At 43.0% G+C, this 24,656-nt stretch overlaps 1 protein-coding gene across 2 annotated transcripts in view; it reads right to left on the bottom strand.

Annotated features, from left to right (window-relative positions):
- The window catches only part of TSHZ1 (teashirt zinc finger homeobox 1), a 76,435-nt gene that overhangs the window by 18,563 nt on the left and 33,216 nt on the right, over nt 1-24,656 (bottom strand). Inside the window, exon 1 of one of the 2 annotated variants that reach the window (XM_041739309.1) lies at nt 3,408-3,915. The exons of the other annotated variant lie outside the window; for it this stretch is intronic. Within the exon in view, the coding sequence (XP_041595243.1) occupies nt 3,408-3,495 (88 nt within the window). The 5' untranslated portion in view covers nt 3,496-3,915. Of the gene's footprint in view, nt 1-3,407; nt 3,916-24,656 lie in introns of those variants that run through there. 2 annotated transcript variants of the gene reach the window in all.

The following is a 24,656-nucleotide window of genomic DNA, read 5'->3' as shown; positions in this document are numbered from 1 at the left end:
TGGGTTTCTCTCTCCCTCTGTCTCCATTGGTTCTGGGGACAAAACCACTTGGAAAGAAATGCTGCGCACGTTAAAATCATTAAGCCAAGAAAAGGGAACGAGAATATTCAGAGGGAGAAAGAAAGCACATCACATCTTAACAACCCTACGGGAGGGGATTAGACAGCAGAAATTAGCAACGCCAAAAAAAAGGTGTTGACCGCCACCAGTGCTCAAACACCCACGACGGTAGCCTGAAAAGAAAAAGGTACGCGCACGTGAACATGTTCTCTGCAGAAGGGGTGAGAGCCCACCGTGATCACCAGAAGCATTTTTCTATGAAAACACTGAAATCTGGTCCCAAACAGGAATAAAGTGTATTCTGAGATGATGATCCACCTAGATTGAGAGGATGACTTTTTTCAGCACGCTAGAAATGCATTTATTTGGGAGGATTCATAATATACTCTAATTTTGAAAGAAATAACTTGCTCGTTCTTGGGTAAACATTACAAACCCAGGGAATATCTGCTCAACCAGCAATATGCTTTGGATTAAAATATTCTTGACTAATAACAGGTAGTATTTGTTGAACCCTTTCTCCAGACCAGACACTATCTTAAGTGCTTTGCATTTATTAACTGTGTTAGGCTCTCTAGGAAAGTAAGTAGAAAGCCCACTATTATGATCCACTTAGGCATGGGGACACTGAGGCACAGGGGTTCTGTGAGCTGCCCCAGAGCACATAGGCAGCAGGCTACAGGGCAGAGTCTTCCCTGGCAGCCGGTGTCAGGGCGAGGCTCCGACACGCGCCCATCCTACCGCACACGGAACCGTTTCTATCGGGAACTGTAAGTGGCGTGAGTTTAAAATGAATCCTGTCTTCAGAATATGCTGTTTGTAAAATCAGATCTTTATCTACATGAAGGTCAGCAAAACGGCTCCTGGGCAGCTCTGCCTGGAAGTTGTGTTCATCTGCATCAGCCATGACAGGCTAAGGGCACAGCCGTCCCGGGGCCTGCCACCCGCGGGACGGCCGCAGAGCCCCACCGGGAACCGTCTCCAGCTGACCCAGGCATATCACAGAGGCAGGAAGCAGCAGGGGCAGCCAGGGGCTGGGGAGAGGGGAGAGCCGGGAGGCTTAGTGTTCACTGGGAAACGGTTTCAGTTTGAGAAGGTGCAAACATTCTGGAGATGGATGGTTGAGGTGGTTGCACAACAGTGTAGACGCCACTGAACAAAGTGGTAAGTCACACGCTGTGTGCATTTTACCATTATCAAAAAAGGGGGAGAATCAAAAAAAAATCTGTTTCCAACCACGCCCACGCAGGCTCCTTCCAGCAAGTGCCCTCCCCGCCCACCCCAGGGCCTCCCTACACTGCAGAATGGGTTCTGTGTGGCCGCCTGCCAGCCCTGTCGGACCCTCCCATCTGGGCACAGGTCATCCCAGGCCTAGTGAGCTGCCCTCCTGCTGGGCCGGGTCTCCTTGAGCCTGTGACCACATCCTGGCAGACCTGGGCTTCTGGCAGCTCGCATGGAGCCTGGTGCAAACCTCTGTGCGATAGTGACCAGCTGGGGTGAGCAATTAAGAAGGAGCAGACACTGTGTTTAACCCAAATCCAGGGGATGCAGAGGGATGCAGTGAGGATGCTGCTCTGTTCATACAAATGGCATAAATTTCCAGGCAGCCCCATCACTTGGGATGGTGAACCTCACTGTTTGGATCCAGAAACCACCCCGTTTCTCAACCTCTTGTATAAAATGCCTGTTTAAAAGTCCTGCAAAAACACAAAGCCCGTACCCCCGCCGTGTGTGGCAGTAGACACCAGGCCTCCCCCTGCATCACTCACACTTCCTCAAAAGTTCTGGCGGCCCCAACATATTCGGCTGTGCATGGGAGCAACACTCTAAACCAGGGATCATAAAGGAAAAGAGAACGGGTGGGAAAGGGGCAAAGCAGTGCTCCGAAATCCTGTCTCAGAAGATCCATCTTTCCTGAGTGGTGCCTCCCATTAAATCAGTAAGAATATCTGTCAGAGATGTCCTGCTACACCATTTGGCTGATGTCAAACCTAAATAAACCAGATCAGAAAACCAGCAAGTGGCAGGAGAGAAACGAATGGGCGCAGAGCAGCCCCACTGTGACTCGCATGGTTTGCTTGCTGATTTTTGGGTGGGGAGGGGGCTCGGGGGGAGGGCGGTTGTGACAATCACTGCAGTCATTTGCAGTACTAATGTCCAATTCAGCTTCCTTTCATTCTCCTGATTTAGGTGGTCAGAGTGGTTTCGCAGCCGACACGGGGAAGCTGTGCTGTTTAGCAGGCTGTTTAATGGGAAACTGGCAGTCTTATTTCTTTTCTAGATTTGGTTTGTCACTAGGTCTCCATTACATGCCACTCAGCTTTGATGTCTTTGGACAGAACAGATCAAAAGATGTCATTTGACCTACACAGCATGGCAGAAACTTGGAGAAGTCTCATAAAGCGACACTCTGGCTGTAAATAAAATGACATTATTATTTCCTCTCTCCTATCATGTAGAAAAGCCAATTATGGTAATGCACTGCATGTCAATGAAAATACAGCAATCTTTTTGGAGCAGCGACTGCAAGGCATCACCACTGCAACAACTCTCCTTCCTGGGAAAATTTGCCCATTGGAAAATGAAGAGGAAGGAGGTGATAGATGTCTTAAAGACGGTTAATAAAATCCCGGACAGCCAAGAAAAGTGCAAGTCAGCAAAACAATTGGAAGTGCAAAATGCAAACTGTTAAGTTTCCAAATTATCTAATAATTTAATCTTCAGTGATTTATATTCCAGCACTGCAATGGCCAGTATCATGTCGTGCATTGCTCCATGTTTGACTGGCAGGAGAGGCGATTTATGGTACTAATAAGCCCCTTCATCCCCACTGCTCCTTAAGGAAACCCGCACTGGGGGGAGGGGCTCTAACCTTGTCCCTGAGATTCATCTGGAAGTTACAGCCGGAAGGTGTAGCCCTGCCTCCCCTGGGTCTGTAAGGCAAGGGACAATATCACGCAGGATGTGGCACTGTTATTGTTGCAGAATGCCCAATTTTATGCATTTCCACATGTGCAAAAATGTTCCCCATCTTTCTTCTGCTCCAGCCCACGTCAGAACTGAGTATGCATACAAGAGGCCACCTTTAGGAAGTGAGTGCCCACTTGCAACATGTCTTTGCCCAGCTTCCTCTCCCTACTAAGGGGCGACAGCATCCCTAAGGGGGCTACACTCCCCCACGTGTGCTAGTGCACCCTCAGGGGAGGTGCCTTGCTCCTTCATTCCTCTCTCTTCTCCCGCCTGCATCCTTCCCCCTAATGCAGACACAGGAAGCCCGTCTGGGCTGCAGGGCCCACACCGAAGCCCTGCCATTGTCTGCATTCTGGAAGCCAGAGCAGCCCTCCTACCTCTGCCTGGCGCTCCACCAGCACCTCCAAAGTCAGCCTGGCCCCTGCGGGGTGGGCCTGAGGCTGAGGCTCTTGTCCCTCTGCCCATCCCATGTGTCTGAAATGTGGCATGAACTTGGATCTTCTGTTGACATCATTTATTCAAGACGAGGAGAAGGCAGCTCCGGATGGGCCTGTGGAGGGCTGTGGGCAGAACCGCAATGTAAAACGAGGTCTCCTCCCAGGGAAAACATCTTAATATTTCTCTATTCATGGTGTACATCCATTTTAAGAAAAAAAAAAAGAACCATGCAATTTGTGTCCACTGAAGTCAAGGAATGAAGCAATTTTCAGAGCCGCCAAATCCACACCAAAAATAAAAACTTTCTGGCTACATCAGAAAAATTTGTAAGTGTTCTAATTTGTTTGGTTAAAAACAAAAATTAATTATGACAAGTCATTTTGGAACACACATTGCAACCACATCTTTTTCCCCTGCAATTTAATTCTGGTGCACAATGCAGTGCAGATTAAATTTAGAAGCTTCATCAAATTTTAGTAACTTTAAATAATATTCTTTATGTCAACACTGCCAGGGGCTTAACCAGATCTGACATTTGTAAGGCTCCACGTTGCACTGAGCAGACACGCAGCAGTCCTTCCCAGACTCAGGGCACAAGTCCTGCAGGTGATCGATAGGCGCCTGCGACTATACTTCTTGACTCAAGTGCCATCAATTGCAGTCTGCAGATAGGAGCCAAAAGAAAATCTAAACTGCGCAATTTTCGTCCCACTTTTTGGCTTTCAAAGGACATCCTTATGTTTAAGAATATAAGCCTGAGACTTGTTTCTCCTATCATTCAGTGTTCTCCTGGAGGACGGTGATAATTACTATTCTTTCCACAGATGAATTAGGTCTCTGTTCACTAAAATCCCAGTGAAGGTGGGTCTGCAGCTCGACACCACAAAGCTGCCTCCCTGTTACACAGGACCCATGTCTGGCTCACGTGAACGGCTTGCAAAAGGACTCTTAAATCCTGACTGTTGCATGGAGGCCCAGTTGTGTATGATCTCTAAGTCAATCGATGGCTTTTCAAGTCCCGAGGGCTCCTTCAAAGAGCTACCGCTTGGCATATGCTAGTCTTACTCAGAAAGAGAATTCTAGAACAGAGGAGAGACTTGACCCTCACAGTTAATTGAGGACAGGGTGAGGCCCTACCATGGGATTGCACGTTTGTGGTCTGTCCAACATCTCCTAATGCCCTGAGTATGGATCATGCCGGTCATCCCCTTGCCACCCCTTCTGCAATGGACAGCATCAATCACACATAGCGGGGAGCATGCTCTGCCCTGTGAGTTCAGGACACCACAGAGTGTGGGCGGCACAGGGCTCTGTGCACGGATAAAACACCAGTACCACATGCTTTGATTAAAAGTTCCTCAAGATCTCATTTAACCTCAAACTGAAAAGACGGAAATCTATTTAAAAAAAAAAATACACACAACACTTTCAAAAATGAAAAGTAATTCCTAAAGCACATAAGAAAAAAAAAAAAAAACCAATAAGCCACAGTTAGGCACCCTAACAAAGCATACTTTAGTAAATGTAAGTACTCCACTGCCCTTCGGGGTGGGAATTCATGGCTTTGTGTAGGGTAGGAAATACGAAATTCATCATCAGACAAGAATTTTGAAGTATTTCTACATCTCTAAGTTTTGAAGGCACTTTCTCCAGAGAGGAAGAGGGGATGAGATGGGTGGGTTGGGGGTGGGGTGGGAAGCAGATTTATCCACTGGATATTTCATTCCCTACCCCAATATTAAATTTTATGTGGGGAATCTAGGAGTTTAAAAGCTTCACATTTTTGTGTAATAAAAAAGAAATACAATATCCTGTTGCTATGCGTAGTGACACTTTATGCAGGAAAGAAAACCATTCTCCTTAGCTATTCTTTGAAATACGACCTACCACGTCATTTAATTTTTGAAAACCCTAAGGTCATGTAACACACTTTCTCTGTCATTTGTAAGTACATTAACTCAGTGGCCATACGACAGTGAAATTATGATAATGGGCTGCAAAAATGGGTCAGGCAGGCACTGCATTTCATGCTAGCTTCAAACAACCATCAGAGCACAGCTCAAATCAAATATGACAGTAGGAAAGCATGGAGTTTACTTTTCTTAAAGTGTTTCTACTCACTCAAGTACACATGCAAGACGAGCCAAAGGGGTCCCACCTCAGCAGTGAGTGAACTGCCAGAAAGTTACCCCACTGAGAGATACATTTCTCTTTCAAAACAATTCTGCCTTAAAAATCACAGATGTCGCGGGAAGGAGGCAGAGGTCAAAGCAGGCTTCTTTCCAAACCTTTTTCCAACCATAGTCCAAGGTCTGCACAAATGGGATCACAGTCTGAAAACTGCTCTGTTAAACGAAAAATGTTTTAAAACAGAAGCAATTTAATGTGTTCACTTAAGCAAACAAAACCGCTTTTCATAACACCTCTTGTGGGCTCAAATCTCCAGAAAAAGTAAGGAAGAAGAGCAAGTAGACATTGACTCTGCTGGGCCCATGCATCTTTAACTGCAGTGTGATTGAATGGAAGAGTCTGTGGCTGAGAACAGCTGCCCCTCAATTTCAAAAAACGCCAAAAAAGTGGACTGTGAGGACAGTTGGGGAATAAAAGGCTTTTAAAAGATGCTTCAGGATGCACACCCTCGTGAACTGATCCCGACTGACTTCTAAGGTCCAGCGTCTCTGCAAGGCTTTGCTTCCAAGGCTGGCTGGTCCCAGCGCCCCTAGAGACCCTACCCAGAGCACCCCCAGTGCAGGCAGCCACATGCTACCTGCCTACCTATCCCAGTGCAATTCCTTTCAAATAGCCCTTTCTCCTTCTCCACACCCCCGTACTGAAAAATAAAATAATACTAATAATAAAATAGAATCTGTCAGTATAATAGTTCCTGGGAGAACTCTAAGCGCGAGGCTGATGAACACAAAGACGCAGAAACACCATCCGCATGTAAAAGTTAACTGAATGGCAGAGATAATTGCTAAGATAATTATTTTGATAGAAGCCAGCTGAAAGCTTCTGTAGTGTATTTTACTATTCCTGTTAAGGGTAAACTATCCGTTTCAGATATATGCTATTCACAATGACATTTTATTTTCGATTCCTTTTTGAAAAATAATTGCAATGAAAGCCAATGACTTCAAGAGGATAGCGAGCTAGATCAGTTCTGACACATATTTCTGATTTCTGTACCATAATCTTATCGATGAGTGATATTATGTATCCTCACGATGTAGTATCATCAGTGTGTAAAATAGCTGGGCATTTTTGCAACAAGAGAAGAGACAGAAAGGGTGGTTGTGACCATTGTATGGTCAGTTCCCAGCATAAGCTCCTTGAAATCTAGAGTTGACTGACAATGGAATTTAATGTAGTATAACTACAGTAGCCTTGAGCAAAGATACAATTATAGCTGAAAAGCATCTTAGGTTCCTGACTGTTGCTGGCATTACGACATAAATCAACAATTGCTTCTTCCCTTTCCTCTGCAGCCCCTCCCCTCCAAACTCAAAACACAGAATTTTCCAGAATCAAAAACTTGGTAAAAGGTCATTTTGTTTTCCTCAATGCCATAAAAACGGCATAGCTAGATCTGACATGCATATGCAAATCAGCTCGGAAAAACACTGATTTTCCTTCACACTGAATTACTGTATCTGTATGAAAATGGATACAAACACCACAACCAACAACAACAAAAAAAAGAAAACACAATCTCTGTGGTTAGTTGCCAAGATGCAAACAAGAATCATAGACATATTGAACACACTTACTGTTTCTTGGCCCATAACTCCAGCAAACCATGTCCTCAATGGATAAATACCTATTTCAATTTATTCCATTGTATTAAGAGTTAGAAATGCTAACATTTGCTTGCAAGAAAAAGGACTTGTAAAATACACAACAAGGTGTCAGAAGAAGATATTGACTATTGATAATTTATTTATGGGGTATTTAACACAAAACAGAACTGTGTATCTAAGAGTTCAAGAAAGAACAGCAGGGGTTGAGGGTGAAAAAGCCAGTAACATGAATGGAAACATTCATGGTGGGCCCTCCCCTTCCCCGTCCCAGCACCTGCTAGCTCTCAGAAAGGCATCTTAAGTCAAAGTGATAAAAGACAAATCTGATTGTGACATGGAAGTAATCTTACTTTGATAATGATAATGATAAATGATATTGCTGACAAATGACTTCGTGCTCTTTTTTTTTTTTAAGATATGACTGCAAGGTACATATTTACTCAGATATTTAATGAATTTGCACACCAAACAGTATGGAGCTTTCTCAAGTATAGATGAATTGATTATGGAGGTCGCATGGTGTCACATAAAAGGCACTGGACTGGCAATCAGAAAACTGAACTTTCATATTCTTTCTACAGCTGGTATCACTGGGGAAACCTTGAACAGTATCCACAAGCTACCCCAAGTCTCCATCTCCTAATCTATGAGAAAGGTAGGGGTATAACAGATGATCCTTAAAACCCATTCCATGGGACGCCTGGGTGGCTCAGAGGTTGAGTGTCTGCCTTCGGCCCAGGGCATGATCCTGGAGTCTCGTGACTGGGTCCCACATCGGGCTCCCTACATGGAGCCTGCTTCTTTCTCTACCTATGTCTCTGCCTCTGTCTCTGTGTCTCTCATGAATAAATGGAATCTTTAAAAAAAATAAAAATAAAAATAAAACCCATTCTAGCCTGAAAATGTTCTTCAAGTCTTTTGGGAGCCAGCAGAAGCAACACGCAGGGCACAGACAGTGAGCAAGAAAGTGATTGAGCCCCTGTGGATCAGTGGTGTGCCGAAGCAGTGGAGGGAACGGTGCCTTCCACTCCAGGAAGGAAGAGATTCTGCTTCCCGGGAGAAAGAGGGGAGGGGTCTCAAAAATAAAACACTGAGCTGCCCTAAAAGGACTTCCAAAGGCAGAGCAGGGTAGGAGAGATGACAAGAGAAAGCAGAGTAAGCAGAGCCGTGGCTGCTGTGGAGTGTGTGGCCCTTGGAAACTGAGAAGGGCCTTGCTTCCACCAGAATATGAAGGCTGCATTTGCTCTCTTCTAACAGGGTCAATTCCGAGGCCAAGATAAATGCCTAATCCAGCTCTCTCCAGCTCAACTGGATGTACCAGATGGCCCTAGCCAAGAGGCAATTTGACAATTTATGTTTCTATCGTAACCCTACAAGTTACATCGTGCCATGTCATGTAGGGCCATAGCTTGTTTAACACCTACAATGGTGCTTAGCATATAGGAGGCACTCAATAAAGATTGGCTGAATGGATCAAAGAATACACAAAAGCATTTTATTTAATCTGACTCAATATCATGCTATACAATGGTCTTACCTGACTTTATCATCTCTGCCCATTTTTTTTTTAATAGTACAACAAAAGGAGAGTGTAGATGGTAACCAGAATCTCCCATAAACTTTCAGGAACCACACAAATGCTTTCTAAGAAATCTGGGAGATTTGGGAACCCAGTGCAAGTTCTTTCTAAATCACGAAAGCTTTAGAGGCCCAGTGTTGCGTCTCTTGACTGGATTGGAGGCCATCATCTCCTCGGGACCATATCCTGCCCCCTGTGCCCTGAAGTGATGCAAGGCACAGCTTCCCCTCCTGTGGAGGACACTAGCCAGTTTCCCTCAAGGGTCTGGTTCAAATGGGGGCCAAATCCCACGTGAGCTGTAGCCATTCATTTGCTTATTTATTACACAATTATTAAGCCAATCTGTAAAATCACTCTCTATGGAAACTAATATGATCCCCCATATCCAAACTCTCATTTGATTTTAAATCCCCAAAAGTCTGGCTTTTCGTTTTCAGGCAAAGATCCCACAGCATTGAAAGGCTGCAGCTATTAGAAGGACACTATCATTTCATCTTATCAGTCACAGTTAAGAAGTGAATATGTTATGTAACTACGAAATGAGAAATTATGTTTTCAACAAGGTGGAAAGAACCAGAAGTCTTGAAGAGAGCCACAATGGGACTCCCAGCCCTGGGGGAGGTGGGAAAGTACCTGTCGGCTTGGGCAGCCCCTCCTGCTGGTGGCAGAGGTGTCCTCATCCCCGGATGTCTATCTGTGCCAGGGTTTATGGGAACGGGTGCAGGGGGTCAGGCCATGTATTAAAGACGCCAGTATGAGCCAACAAATGTTCCAACCATTCTTTATAGAACATCTTTCTGTAGAGAGATGACTGTGGTCCTTCAAAGGATTCACCCAGGAGGCCATAAATTTGTTACAATGATGCTGCCATCAATCAAAGTGTTTTTGGAACTTCTCTTTTGGCAGAATTAGTCAGCTCATCTCTTATGAGACTTAGTATCTTCCTTGCAGGCGTAGAATCTGCTGCCCTGTTCTATCTCCCCTGCCTTCTATGTGGCAGCCCCCCCGCCCCATGGCAAGTGTTAGAGTTGTTGGCCAATACTCAGGTTCCTCTTTTCCAAGCACACTGCAGACCCATCCTCCCCTGCCTCCTTGAGATGAGAGGCAGCTGAGGAAATACGAGCAGAGGCGATTCTGTGTCCCTTCCAGGGAGTCTGTAGAGCTAGTGTGCATGCCACCCAACACACCTGCCACGTGACCAGCAATGGTCTAGGTGGTGGTGGTGCCTCAGCTGAGGGCCTGACTGGGGACAACGTGCTGCCTATGCGGAGTCGGACATGGGGCCTGGGTGGGAGAGTCAGCCCAGGTACCTGAAGCCACAGAGATGTGGGGCTTGTTCGTTAACTGCACAGCCATTCTGTCGGATGCAGTTCTCTACCTCCTTTATACCCCAAATTCTCATATAAACTGGGTTGCAACACCCATCACCTTAGCAACCCAGCGGCTAAGGACCTCCAGGAAAGAATCTTTCGAGGACAGCTGGAAAATGAGGTCAGAGAGAGAGAGGAAACTGCAGACCCAGGCTGAGATTGGCAACAGGGAGAAGGAAGCACACTTTCAATCGACTGGGCGATTTTAGTCAATTACATTTGATAGATAGTCAGTATGAAACTATGAGGTTACCTGAAGCCCATCTGCCCTGGGTCCCTTCAACTTGGGAAATTAAGGCTTCCCTGGGCACATGCATGCGTTACAGCTGTATGCTGGTGTGCGGTGTGCGGTACCTGGGCATCCAACGACGTGCACTGTTTCAGGCCAACGCCAAATGATGGCAGCCCTGAGGCAAGACTGGTCAGCACCCACAAGAGCGCGCACCGAAAGCGGGGGTTCTGCCAATCCCACCCTACTATTTCCTCTGCAAAGCCTTCTCGAGGGAGAGTCAGCAGCTGGCCTATGCCTCTCCATCTCAGGACAGAGGGTGGGAACCGTAGCCGTAGCAGTCGGGCGTGAGAAAACAACAGGAAGAGAAGACTCTGTCCACAGCATGGACACGGAGATTCTGCTCACGCTCTTCTGCATATTCTAAAGCCATTTACTGAGCTGCAGTGATTTGGCAGCAGGTTATTCACTGCAGAGATGCGCGATGGAGAGGCAGCCTTTGTCTTCACAGAACTGAAAAGTAGGATGTGAGAAGGACACCTTCAACTCGTTTTCATGCACGACAAACTGCTGGAAGTGCTGTGCCAGTGGCAGACCCAGGACTAGGGAAAAGACAAGGGCAGAAGAAATCCTTACCTTGTCCAAGAAGGTATAAGGAACGTTTATGGTTGAAGCAAATTCAAACCCTAATGAGCAACACCAAGGACACATGAGAAGCACAGGCTAAGAAGCCGGGCCGGGACACAGGAGGAGCCCTCTGAGGTCTGTGCTCATGCACGCATGCACTCTTGCCTTCCTCCACACATGGACTCTACCAGGATGAACAAGCAAGAAACTACCCACAAAGCACAGAGTTGTGTGAGGCCCGAGTGGCACAAGCATACTAACAGGCTCACAAAGAGCCTGGGACATCACATACTCAGTAATAGATGTTAATTACACCTTTCTGGAAAGCAATTTGACACTTCAAATGACACAAACCCTTTGGCCCCCCAATAGCCTACTGGAGGACAAGTCATATGTAAATATCCAGCAGCATGATTTGGGATGGTCCACAACCAGAAACAGCCTGAACATCCACCAATAAGGTAAAAGCTGAACAAATGTGGGGCAGCCATACCTCGAAACATATACAGCCTAAAAATAGACCAAGACGTCTCTCTGAGTGATGATCATGACTTATTTTTAAGTGAGAAAGTCAAACTGTACAAAAATGATTCTACTTTTCAGAGAATAAAGATAACCCCACATGTGGTACATATGTTTTCACACATATGTATGAGCAGAGAGAAAGGTGAGGAAAACAGAACCAGGCTGTCTTTCTGGGTTACCTTTCTGGAGGGGAGATAGAAAGGGAGAGAAGGGGAAAAAATTAATAACTTTTTAACCATTTTTATTATGAATGCAAATTCTTTTTTTAGAACTTTATTACTTAAAATAAGCATGTACTGTTTTAGAATTTAAAAAATAATGTAAGACCATGTGGATAAGCAGAGGCTGACACTAACATCATCACTGACACTGTTATCATCCTCATCACCATCATTACTGTCACCATGACCATCACCACCATCACTACCACTATCACCACCATCACCATGACCATCATCACCCTGACCATCATCATCACCATGATCATGATCTTCACCCATCACCATCATCACCACCACCATCACCATCATCATCACTATTATCACAATCATCACCAGCAATCACCATCATCACCACCATCATCATCTTCATCCATCACCATCATTACAATCATCACCATCATCTCCATCATCACCATCATCTTCACCCATCACCATCATTATCACCACCATGACCATTATCACCATCACCACCATCATCACCAACACCACCATCATTACCAGCATCATCACTATTATCACAATCATCACCATCACCATTATCACTATCATGACCATCATCATCACCAGCATCACCATCATCATTACCATCATCACCACCATCTAAGAGTTGCTAGCACAGTGATCCTTTCTGAATTTCACTGTGAGCCCAGATAAGAAGGGAAATCCTAAATGGAATCTCCAGGACGTTTTTCTAACTGATAGCTATAATTCATTAATGGGTCATAAAATCAATTTAGCAGCATTTTTACAATAGGATGGAATATACAGATCTTTCTTTGTCTTACAATGGGGTTACATCCTGATAAATCCATCCTAAATTGAAAATATCATAATTTGAAGATGCATTCAATACCACTGATATACCAAACATCACAGTTTAGCCTAGCCTCCACTACACGTGTGCAGAACACATATGTTCCCTACAGCTGGAGGGAATGAAGTGCCGACGGGTATCAGATACTAGCTAGTCCACCATGGACATACTATTTCAACACAAAATATGTGTCAGTGGGGGAGTGGGGCTCACAGAGGACCATGTCAGTGTGTACCACACACACTCCATCAATTCATCCTAACAATTCATCTCGAGTTGTGATCATGGAGGAGCTCAGCTGAGGGGCCACCGTGCTAGCGTTCTCACACCATGATCAGCCTGCAGACACCTTGTGTTGCATTTGTGTTAAAGAGCAAGCAGGTCCTATGAGTAGGGGCAAGCTGCCTCCACGTGCTCAGGGAACACCTCCTCTATTCCTGCACTAATAATAATAATGTCTGGTGCACTGCTTTCTCCAGATGACCCCATTAATGATGACAGCAGCCGGCACTTCCAACAGCACTGTGTGCCAGATCTAGTTCTGAGCACCTCAGCTATCTTAAATCACTTATTCCTCACGATTCCATCATTTTACAGACAAAGAAACTGAGGCCAATAGCGTGTCTCAGTTAGGAGGTAGGTGAGTATTTGTGACCAAAGGAACATGCAGAAAGCAACTGAAATTAGGTGTGTTGTTTGAATCCTTGAAGTTAAGGAATGGAGAATATAGGTCTGACCAGGGATTGGGGGTGCTCTGGGATTCCTCTTTCTACAATAGATACGCCAAATCAGACAGAAATTGTCCAGAATCAAAAGCAAAGACTTTCATTCCTTTACTTATAGATAGCAGCCCTTTTTTTCCTCCTAACACAGAGCATTGAAAGCAATGTAAGACCAAGTTTTTTAAATGAACAATTTCCTAGATGAGTAACTTACTAAACATCCTCAACCAATAACCTTAAAAACATTTTCTCATAGGAAGCACTTGCTCCACTCTCACTTCCTGTGCTTACTCCTAGTCAAGATCCTCAAACATCAACTCAACTGTGTGCTTCTTTTTGGCACATGATGAGAAGCATGGTTTAGAGCAGCAATAAAAATGGTCCAGTACTTACAGATAGTTTAGCAGTCTCTATGTGCATTAAGAGTTTTGGTAAGTGTTTCAAATGCATTACTGCAGAACACAAGAAATCACATGCTCTTTGGGGTCTTGAGTGACCCGTCAATGAAGGGGATTAGTTCATTAATGATCTCCCGATTGAAGCCAATTTCGTCACGTGGTTTAACTGAATCCCTGAAAACTGCCACAAAGAACAGTTTGGGTCCTTTCATCAGGGATGCAGATGTAAGCGGGTACTTCATATACGTCTCTGAGGCAATAAATACACATCACCACTATTTTCTGATAAATAGGCAGTAAAATAAAGTTATCTAGTTATTTTTAGAAGAACAGCAACTCACCGTGAGTCTGTCATAAGTAAATTACTTCATCTGAAATGCCACAGCTCCAACATAAAGCAAAAGTCTTAATTTCGAGCATAAAAATGCCTCTTCTGACCTCACTGGCTCTGTTTGTATGTGGAAAAGGGGTAGGTGAAAATGCGCACTGTTGGTGGCTTTTTCTACCTACATTTGATGTGCTGCTTTAGAAATTATAGAAACATCTCATACTGCATATAACCATGGAAATTACTAAAATCACTAAAAATTTCAAAGAAAAAAACCAACCAGTTTACTTAGAGAATGAGATGTTTATTTTTTTTTCCTCATAATTCTCCCACCTAATTCACAAATCACAAAAACAATGAATACAGGGTGATGTTTCTAGAAGATTCCAGCAAACTGTCCTTAAGTGATCAGTTCTGGAATTCATCCTAATCATTAATTCACACACAGGTTTAAAAATCTGTATTTTTAAAACGAGAAGGTAGAAACAATCTAGTAAAAGCAACAACACACCTTACTTTGAGGCCAGAAAAGCAGATCTGATTTGGGATCTGGAATCATCGCACAGACACATGACCTACTACAGGTTACATGGTTCAGATGTCTCTGGGACCCAGCCTGTCTGCTATGACCAGACCCTGAGACACATCAGTTGGTCTGATTTCTGCTCTTTAATGACTCAATATGACCAATGCACAGCTACGCCACAAGGAGAAACAGCTCTGCAACTGTTCGAGAACTGGAACCTCACGGATAGTAATGTCGCAATGCCTATCAATGATCAGCAACACACCTTTTGAAAATGAATTTGCCTTCAAGGAATCATACTTCCTTATCGACTGCCTAGTTATATTGACAATAGGTCTTTTTTGAGGGATTGCTATTACTTGAAACATAGACATATCAGTTTCTATTGAAATACACTTAGTTGCCTATTTAAAGCCATTTGAGTGTCTTTATGCATTAAAGTGTTATCGCTCATGCCTTGGCCAATATCCCTATGAAAATAGCTCCCAAATTAAATTCCTAATAAATTAAGTTAATAATTCACCTTCATTAAGTAATTTAATTTCTTTAGTGAGCAATAAATAGTTCTTGTGACATTCTTCTAGGACAGAAGTTCAAATGTTATTTTGCTTCATTAGTTCTGTCTCCTCCTGAGCACAAGAAGCAAGATACACAAAAGGCGGTCTACTTGGTACTTCTGTGTTTGTAAGTGCAGGATCGCTGCAACAGTTCCACTGCATTGAGTAGCAATCAAGCAACTCAGGCAGCTATTTTCAATGAAAGTTATTTCTTAGAAATGTTAATTTTTTTTTTTTTTAATGATAGTCACAGAGAGAGAGAGAGAGGCAGAGACACAGGCGGAGGAAGAAGCAGGCTCCACGCACCAGGAGCCCGATGTGGGATTCGATCCCGGGTCTCCAGGATCGCGCCCTGGGCCAAAGGCAGGCGCCAAACTGCTGCGCCACCCAGGGATCCCCTCTTAGAAATGTTAAAAACTAGACCTTACATAGGTACCAAAAAAATGCAAGTCGCATTTTCCTGTGATCATTTTTAGATACTGTATCATAGGTCAGATTTCATTTCTACCTTTTAAGAAGGGGCAGTTGGCTTATACTGTATCCCCAGCAATGTCAGAAAAAAGAAAAGAAAAAAGATGGGCTAAAATAAAAAAGTTACATGTACGTGTAAATAGCATGTTACCTATATTCAGTTTTATTTTTTCCAAGGGAGCTAAAGGTACCCTGGTAGTCAAACTCCCACATCTTGGTAGTACTGTCTCCAGTTCTTTCGGGCCATACACCCAGCACCTCACCTCCACCTCTACTAAGAGTACAAATGACAAACGAGGTGAATGGGCTGAACGGGCAGATGTGGGTGCAGCCAGACCCACATGTGCTGAAACAACACAGTGGTGCTCCCCTCTTCCCAAGGAGCTATCAGAGAGCATCCCAGATGGTGGGAGAGGAAGAAAGGAAATAGGCATGTCAGAAGAACAGAACCAAATAGTTTCCAGCCAATTCGACTTAAAAATATATATATACATTAAAACAGATGCAGAAAGCAGACTTAACCATTGTGAAATTATACTCAAAAGTGTTTCCAAAAAATACATAAAAAATTTATCCTATCAATGATTTAAAATACATTGTTGACTGAAAACCACAAGTATTCAGGACTTATTTGGGGAAGCAGGGCTTTCTGGATAGTTGAAGGTTTACTCTTTTCAGAATTTTATAAAAATATTCAAGCACTAGAAAATCTACATAAAATGGACCTGCTTTTGCCACATTACTTAAAGTACATTGTACACAATTAAAATTGTCCTGACAATGACATATAACAATTGTGAACAATCAGTAATGACCACAAAGGGGCAGAGAAGGATTCCATTTCCAATAAGTGGCCTGTAGTGCTGTGTTTTTCATGAACTCATTCTTTTACAACAGTTTTGGGTTTTGTTTTGTTTCCCCCCTCCTTTTTTTCTCCCTTACTATTAGGTCCTCTCACTGTTATCTGTGTGCCTTCTCAACTTCCAATTTGCTACTGTTAATTTGTGGTGGCCTAGAAGAACAGATATTCATGACTATTAGAACTGTGTGTAACAAAAAAATAAAATTTAAATGGTGAGTGAGGATCTAGAGATATTGTCTATTAATACATATATGAATTTGGTACATGGGCTTGTGATGCCTGATGTCCTTTTATACCCTCTGATTCTTCACTCTGTCCCAGAAAAATAAAGATGGCAATTAATTGGTTTCCAGATAAGTAAAGTTTTACTGTTTCAAACATGATACACATATATGTTATGAATGTCTCAAAGCTTTACTTATAATATGATCATATTAAACCCTCCTAGAGTCCCACATAGCAGTGAGCATTCCCTTTCCACAGGTAGGGGTGAGACAGGATGACAGGGAGGGACATGTAACATACTATAAAAACTAAACAAACACACAACTGTGAATTCTAAATTATACTACAGACTATAACACACCAAGATTTAATTTTCATCTGAAAACCAAGGAGAATCATGAAAAAAGAAAAAGTGTTTTATATTAGGTTACAGATGACCATGAGAGATTACCCAAAAAGCATAAATATTTCAGCAGATGTTCCCCCAGGCCCAGGCACTAAAGGATTTTGAGGATATTCAGCAGGAATTAGGCATGAGCAACAACAACAAAAAAAAACAAACACCACAAATGCAAACCCCTGTGATTTTGTAAGTTTTTAAAGATTTATTCACTGTCACCAGATAACACTGAAAAAATCTGTATGTTACAAAGTGGCACATTTGGAAGCTATGTGCCAAAGCCCATCCCTAAAACCGAAGACTGTGAGTGAATCAGAAAGATTTCATTATTATTAACACAGTTTTTAAAAATCAGGTCCTCTCCCTCCCTTCCTAACTCCCTATTCCAGTGGGCGGCGGACTATATTCAAATACAGTCCTTCTCACTATTTCACCATGTTTAAGCCCCTTTTCCTGCCAATTCACTCTGAAAAGATTTCACTTTTCAAACAGCCAGCCTTCACAGACGTGAAGATGGTTTCCTTTTCAGGCTAAATAGTCCCACTATCTGCCTGCCTCTCCACCAGCCGAGGGAAATCTCTGCTCCCTGCTTCCCGTACCGACACCACCCGGGTTGTTCTCATCCTCAGTGATTTATGTGCAGAAGATGCTTGAAGACATCCTTCTCAACTGATATTTGACTTTAAAAAATCCAAAAATTCTCCATCAACTTATCAGTGTTGATGAGCTACTGTGTTTTGTTTTGTTTTGTTCTAAAATAAAAAGCCACAAGAGAAGGTAGCAATAAAAAAGTACTAAGATCTAGGATGGGTCTACTGTATGCAAAGGTAAACAACAGCACATGCTAACATACAAAGCTGGCTAGAAAGTTATCGAAAACCAACAGCTTTCCAATACCCAATAATACCCACTTACAATACAACAGAAAAGGAGCTCCATTCATGAGAACAGCAACCCAAACTAAACAAATGAACAGCCTAGGAGACAGCCTAAGGACAAGAGACAGTATCAAGGGCCCATGTGAAAAATCCACAAACCTTCATAAGAGTACAAAAAAAAAAAAAAGGAAGACTTGAATAAATTTGAAAAATTATCACTTTTATTTTTAGAATGGGAAACTACAAAGATGCTATTTTCCTGAGTTAATTTCTTAATCGAAAATCCTTCCCATCCCACTACCTGAAGTATTATTTTTTTTAAGCTGACAAAAATGGTACTAAAGTTTATCTACTACAAAAGAATTGAAAAAGAAAAACACTCTTTGAAAAAAGAAGAGGGAGGAGTACAGGGAGTGGATAGAAAGCTCTTAGATTATTTCAAAATATAGTAGATGGCCACAATAATTAAAACGGGGGGGGGGGAGTACAAATCAGGGCTAAACAGACTGCTTGTGGAAATCACGGGGAAAGCTGAAGAGACAGCCCCAAATATATGCAAGAACTCCGCAGACAATGCAGGAGCATCTGCAGGAGAATTCTATGTAGAGAGGACACTTCATTCAATGCACAAGGCTAGGAAAACTGGCTATTTGAAAACAAATAATAAAGTCAGATGCTCACATCACACTATGTGCCAAAATTAAAGACATACCAAATATTTAAATATAAAAAATAAATCATAAAATTACCATAAGACAATAAAACAATATTTGCATAATCCTGAAGGTTGGAAGACGCCTTTTAAGCATTACTTCAAGGCAGAAACTATGCAGGAAAGGACCAGTTAAACTACATAAAAATAACTCAGTCCATCAAAAAAAATGCCATAACCCAAGGAAACACATAGTGCTGGTGGGGCTGGAAATGTACACAGCCTTCCCAGAAGGCCAGTTGGCAGTATATGTACCAAAATAATTTAAAACAGCCAAAACCTTTGACCTAGTAATTCTACTTCGGGGAATTTATCAAGGAAATGATGATACTATTGCCAAGATATACATACAGAGATATTAATTACACAGTTGTTTACATCTGTGAAACTGAGCAAGAACGAAATTTCCAATAATGGTTGATTTCTAAATTAAACTGTGCATGTCAATAAAATGGGACGCTATACAAGCACTGAAAATGACAAAGCAGGTCTGTATAACATGGTAAATGTTATGAGCTAAAAAATAAGCTATAAAACAAAATATGTAGGAAGAAATCACTTTGGTAAAAATACATGTAAAATACTTATATGTATATATTTGCATAGGAAAAGATCCAGAAGAATATACACCAAAATATCAACTTTGGTTATTTCTAGAGGATATGATTTCAAATAAGCTTCATCTATTTTAAATTTTCTTTTTCTCTGTTCAATTGTATACATAACTTATATATATATATAATATAGATTATATAGATATGTTTTTATATATATATATATACACACACACATATCTCACTTGCATAATCTCCAAAGGTAATAGAAGGGGGCAAAAACACCACAAACAAAAAAACAAACAAACAAACAAACAAACAAAACAAAACACCACAAACTAATTTTTAATGTCAAACCAAAGGGTTCGCTACTATAGAGATACTAGTAAGATGACTGAACATCCTTATTAGAGCTTTTTGAAATCAATAAAAAAAATAAACAAAGCAATAGAAAAATTGAACAAAGGTGAGCAAAATTGATTTGAAAAGGATTTTTTTCTAATAAATACATTTGCCTAAAAAAATTATATGGAAAACCATTCACCCTCACTTGGAATCCAAGATATGCAAATGAAAACAATGTGGGGATACTATTTCAAAGCTACTAGATTGGCAAAGGACTAGAAATACTTGTGTTGGCAATGGCTCAGAGGCATGAACATCTCCCTGCACTGCAAATGAAAAGATACCTTGATGTATTTTGAGGACAAGTTTGCAATAGGTACCAAAGGTTGACCAAGCAATGTCAAGTCAAAAGAAAAAAAATTCATTAAAGAAATCATCATGAAAATGTACAAAGTAATGTGTGAAAAGCTATTCACCATTTAGTGAGTAAATGGTGGATAAATACTACCATTATCCCATTTCTGTTAAAAAAAATTATATATATATTATATATATATATATATATTATATATATATATATCTGTAGAGGCAAAAAATCCTAGAGAGTTTCAGATAAGATGTTCATAGTAGCTACATCTGGGTAGTCATGAATGATGCCTTTTGGTTTGTTTGTTTAGCTGTATTTTATAAATTTTCCACATAACATGAACACTTGCACATAGAAGAAAACACTTTTAGTAATACAGGAATTAATTCTCCAAAAAAAAAAAATTAAAAAATAAAAAAATAAAAAAATAAAAGGAATTAATTCTCCATAATGGTCTCTCAAATTAAAAAGATAAAGTAATAATAATGGGCTTTGCCAGTAAAAAGAAGAAAAAAAAAATAGATGGCCAGTAAGAGTAAGGGAATGCAAAAAGACTGACTGCAACGGAAACAGACGGTGGTCTGAAGGACTTGTAAGTTTTGAACTGCTACACTCAAGTGCAGAGGTCCTTCCCCTGCAAACACTCCCATATCCAGGGCATGTTCAAGAGACACCCCAGGGTGGGGGTGGGGGGTGTCCAGGCCCTCACCTGCCACCTCAGCCACCCAGCCTGCCTGGGTTCATTCTGCTTGTGATACACTGAAGGAACCCCACTGGAGCCCACCTCCATTCCCCATCCCTAACTGCATGCTTCCAATATGCTAGTAACTCCGAGTCACCCCATTTGGTGATTTAGTCACAAGTCATCTCTGATACAAAGATGCACAAGCTCACTAAGGAACTCACACTCTGGCGATGAGCTAAGCCTGGAGCCATAAGGTGACCAAGGCTTCTGTGGAGACCAAAGAGCTCTACGGGCCCTTCCGTTGAGGGACTGTTGTCTCAGCTTCCAGGAAGGAGGGATCTTGGCAGAAGAATGGGTAAGACTGAATGATCCATTTATTCGTCAGCTGGCTGGCTGTCCATCCGCTCCGTCACTCACTGAAAGTGTACTCGGGGTCTGCTGTGTGCTGGGCACCACACTGGGCAGTGGAGGTGCAAAGGGAAGGCAGCTCCAATTCCAAGCTGTCCTCACACCAGCAAGGAAGACAGAGCACAACAGGGCCAGACTCAGGGAACAGAGGTGGGTGGGGACTGCCAGCAGCGCAGGAGGGGAAGACCCCTCAAGTGGCAGGAACCCAGTCGGGGTAAGGGGCTCCGAGGGAACAGAGTATAAACGCGAAGTCCAGGATTGGTGACTGATAGATGAAGGAGCAGGGAGGAGACCCAGATGGAGCGCAGGGCAGGGCCCAGGGCAGAGCAAAAGCTGCTTCTATCCCTGCTCCTTCACTTCAGAGATGGAGGAACCGAGGCCTGGGCAGGACATGCTAATCTCTGGAGGACTCACATCTGGGTTGTAGCAAGAAACTCAGGATTCTTGACCTTTTCTGTGACCATGTTGCCGGGGACCACTGTGGGCAGAGCTACAGGCGGACTACCCCGAAGAGGGATATTTGAGCAGCTCGCCCAGCATTAAGTACTGGTGACCAAGGAAAGGTGGGGATGTGGGAGGTGAGGGGAGTCCCCTGCAGAGACGTGTACAAAGGCCACATAACCAGAGCTGGAGATCCAGGAAATCTGGAACATGGGGGAAGGCAGGTGCCAAAAAGACTGTGAACTTTCACCCTCAAAGAGGGTCCAAAGAGAGAAGTAAGGAGGGCAGCAGCAGAGCCAGCAGGGAGCCACGGCCACTGAGCCCCCTACCCAGACGTCCCCTGCCCCTCTCATTCAAGGAGCTCCAAGCATGGGCGTGATCCCCTCCCCACTGGAAAGCATGTGCATCCTCCAAAACAGAAAGGGCTTGTCCTTAGGCCCACTTCTGTGTGACTCTACCTGCTTCTTAACGCACCAGATTTCCGAATCCTTGCTCCTGCTGTTATTTCTTAACTGTTTACAAAGAAATTCTCAGCCTGATCACATAAGACTTAGCAAGGAATGCAGACGCTATAGAAAGTAATTAAATGATCACAGTTTGTGAAGTTGGAGACACTAGACCAATACGACCGCATTAACAGGAAAAATATAATTAAGTAAATATATACATAAATAAATATATATATATACCATATTTAATTAAGACACTAGCTTCCTATATAAAATGGACTCTAGATGAGAAAAAAATACATTTTTTTAGAATTCGTGGGGTTTTTAAAATTTTTTTACTTCAATCCTCCATTATTATGGGCCAATTAACTGTCAACTGTATTTATAGAAATAAATGGATAGTTTTAGTTTCTACATTTCTGAGTTCATTATTACTTACCCTATCTCATCATAATAAATAATCTTTGAATTACATGTAATGACAAAGGAGTACCTAAACAATCCTGAATTAATGCCTGAAATACACACGTGAAGATGAGCATAAAAGAAACATGTAGACAAACACCTACTACTTTCTACACTGACCTAGGGGTTCACATGCTTCTATCACATTCCACATGAAACTTCATGCCATGATATTTCTGAAGGAAAAAAAGGCTTCATTAAGAGCCAGCAGAATTATTCAGTCGGACTCCCAGTAAGAATTTTACACTTGAACAAGAATGCAGCCATTTAAAGCCACTGATACGGTGATGAGCCACGATTCGGACCCTCCATGAGCATGATGGAAGTCCTGTCTGTCTTGGGGGGGGGGGGTGTGTGCATATTTTTCAGGGCTAGAAAAATTTTTGTAAGCTGGCATCTATTTTTATATCTATCCTCAAAAAATTAGTTCTAAGGGGTTTCTGTTGTTTAAAATTTCTTTCCCCCCCCCCAAAAAAAACCCATATTTGACTACTGCCCTTATCTTTTTATCTTAGAAAACAGAGTTCTATTTTTCTGGATTTTAAATGCAACCGGAAGCCTCGGGTTTACTTTCACTTTGTCTGCACCGTGGCTCTGAATAAATAAAATCCTTCGCTATCACCCTTTTCCATTAAAATGAACAGGAAGCTTAAAAAAAATTGTAAAGTCTAAACATTTCAAATAAGCACAGCAACAAGTACATTTAATGATAAAGTTACCCCTATTTTTCACACTTCAAAAGAAGGACAAAGCTGTTGTCTCACTGTTCCGTGGGTGTGTGGCTACTCCTCTGTTCCTCTAATTATACTAAATACAGAGAATATTAGCAAAATTACAGAAAAATGGCATCACCCCTGTATCAGAAAGCTGCTTTCCCAGCACAGCCCTAACGATGCAGGCACCGGTTCTCACAAACACCGGGAGGGAAAAGATGCTTCCCAAAATGAAATTTCAGAGGATGATTCTTTTCAGAGTAAGATAACTTAAGGGGCAGAGCGATCTGGGCGCTGAATCTCACATCTGTTTTAAGTCATACAGGCCATTCGATCTTGTGGGTTGTGCAATCTGCTGTTCAACCAGCTTCCCACAGAAGCCAGGCGAAAGGGCATCATCCTCCGGAGCACCGGCACGGCGCCTCGGCAGGCCAGGGAGAAGCGGGCCTGGGCAGCCCCGGAGGAGGAGAGCCGGCAGGCCGCACCGCCCTCCCAAGTGGGCTCCGAAAACAAGGAAAGGAGGTCAAGGTCACAGCCACAGTGCAGACTTCCAGCACTTGCGCCACGCCACGCGCTTCATCTGTCAGAAAATGCTGGTACCTGGTGAAGGTGGGGAGCAGGCATGGGGCTCACGTGACGGTCAGAACAGAAACTGGCAGCTAAGGGGCCCAGGTGGGGGGGTCGGCCACAGCCACCCAATGCGCTCTCCGACGACGACACCGTGTCTGGGTGCCTCCATCTGCTGGAGCGAAGATTATGAAGAAGCCACATATACCGCCAAGTTACTGCGGCCTCAAACTTGGAATAAATCCTCCGGTCCCTTGCTCGCCGCAACATCTCCAAGCAGAGCTTCAGTACTCCATTACCGTGAATGTTCTTTGGCCCACAGCAAAAAATATTGACAAAATTCCACTTTGAAGACAGTTATTGTCTCTGTATACTTGATAGCAGCCTTCAGAACTTCACCTGCTAGCATTAAATTCTTGAGTTTGGAGGAAAGGAGAGAAAATTTGCCACATCTCAAGCTCTTCTGCTGTAGCAGCAGCAGATCAAATTATTCTTTCAATTAAACTCGTTTTGTGCCTAAAAGAACAAAAGGCCACGGGTTTTTAATTTCCCTCCTCTCTCTCTCTCTCTCTCTCTCACACACACACACACACACACACACACACACAAAGAATCAAAGCTATCACCTCTTCTAAACCCCGTGACTCGGACATGATCTAAATGGCTTAGTATGCCTGGATAATACAGCTCATAAAATTAAATCTACTATCAGAGATTCCGGTAGCATTAATTGTGTGCTCTGAGCTCACAGGCAAACGAGTGATGGGCAGGTCTGCATCGGGGCACATTTTGATGGACCTGATGAAAGACACACTCTCTCTCTCACACACACTCACACACAGAGACACACACACACACACACCCCCATCCAGGTCTGTGTACCAACACCACAGAAGTCTGTGAGGCCCCATCAGGGTCTGAACAGAGATCTGGGACTCCCAACGTCACCCCCA

Source organism: Vulpes lagopus, chromosome 24 (genome assembly GCF_018345385.1).
Source record: "Vulpes lagopus strain Blue_001 chromosome 24, ASM1834538v1, whole genome shotgun sequence".
Classification (NCBI taxonomy): domain Eukaryota; kingdom Metazoa; phylum Chordata; class Mammalia; order Carnivora; family Canidae; genus Vulpes; species Vulpes lagopus.
This window is presented reverse-complemented; position numbering and strand designations above follow the sequence as displayed.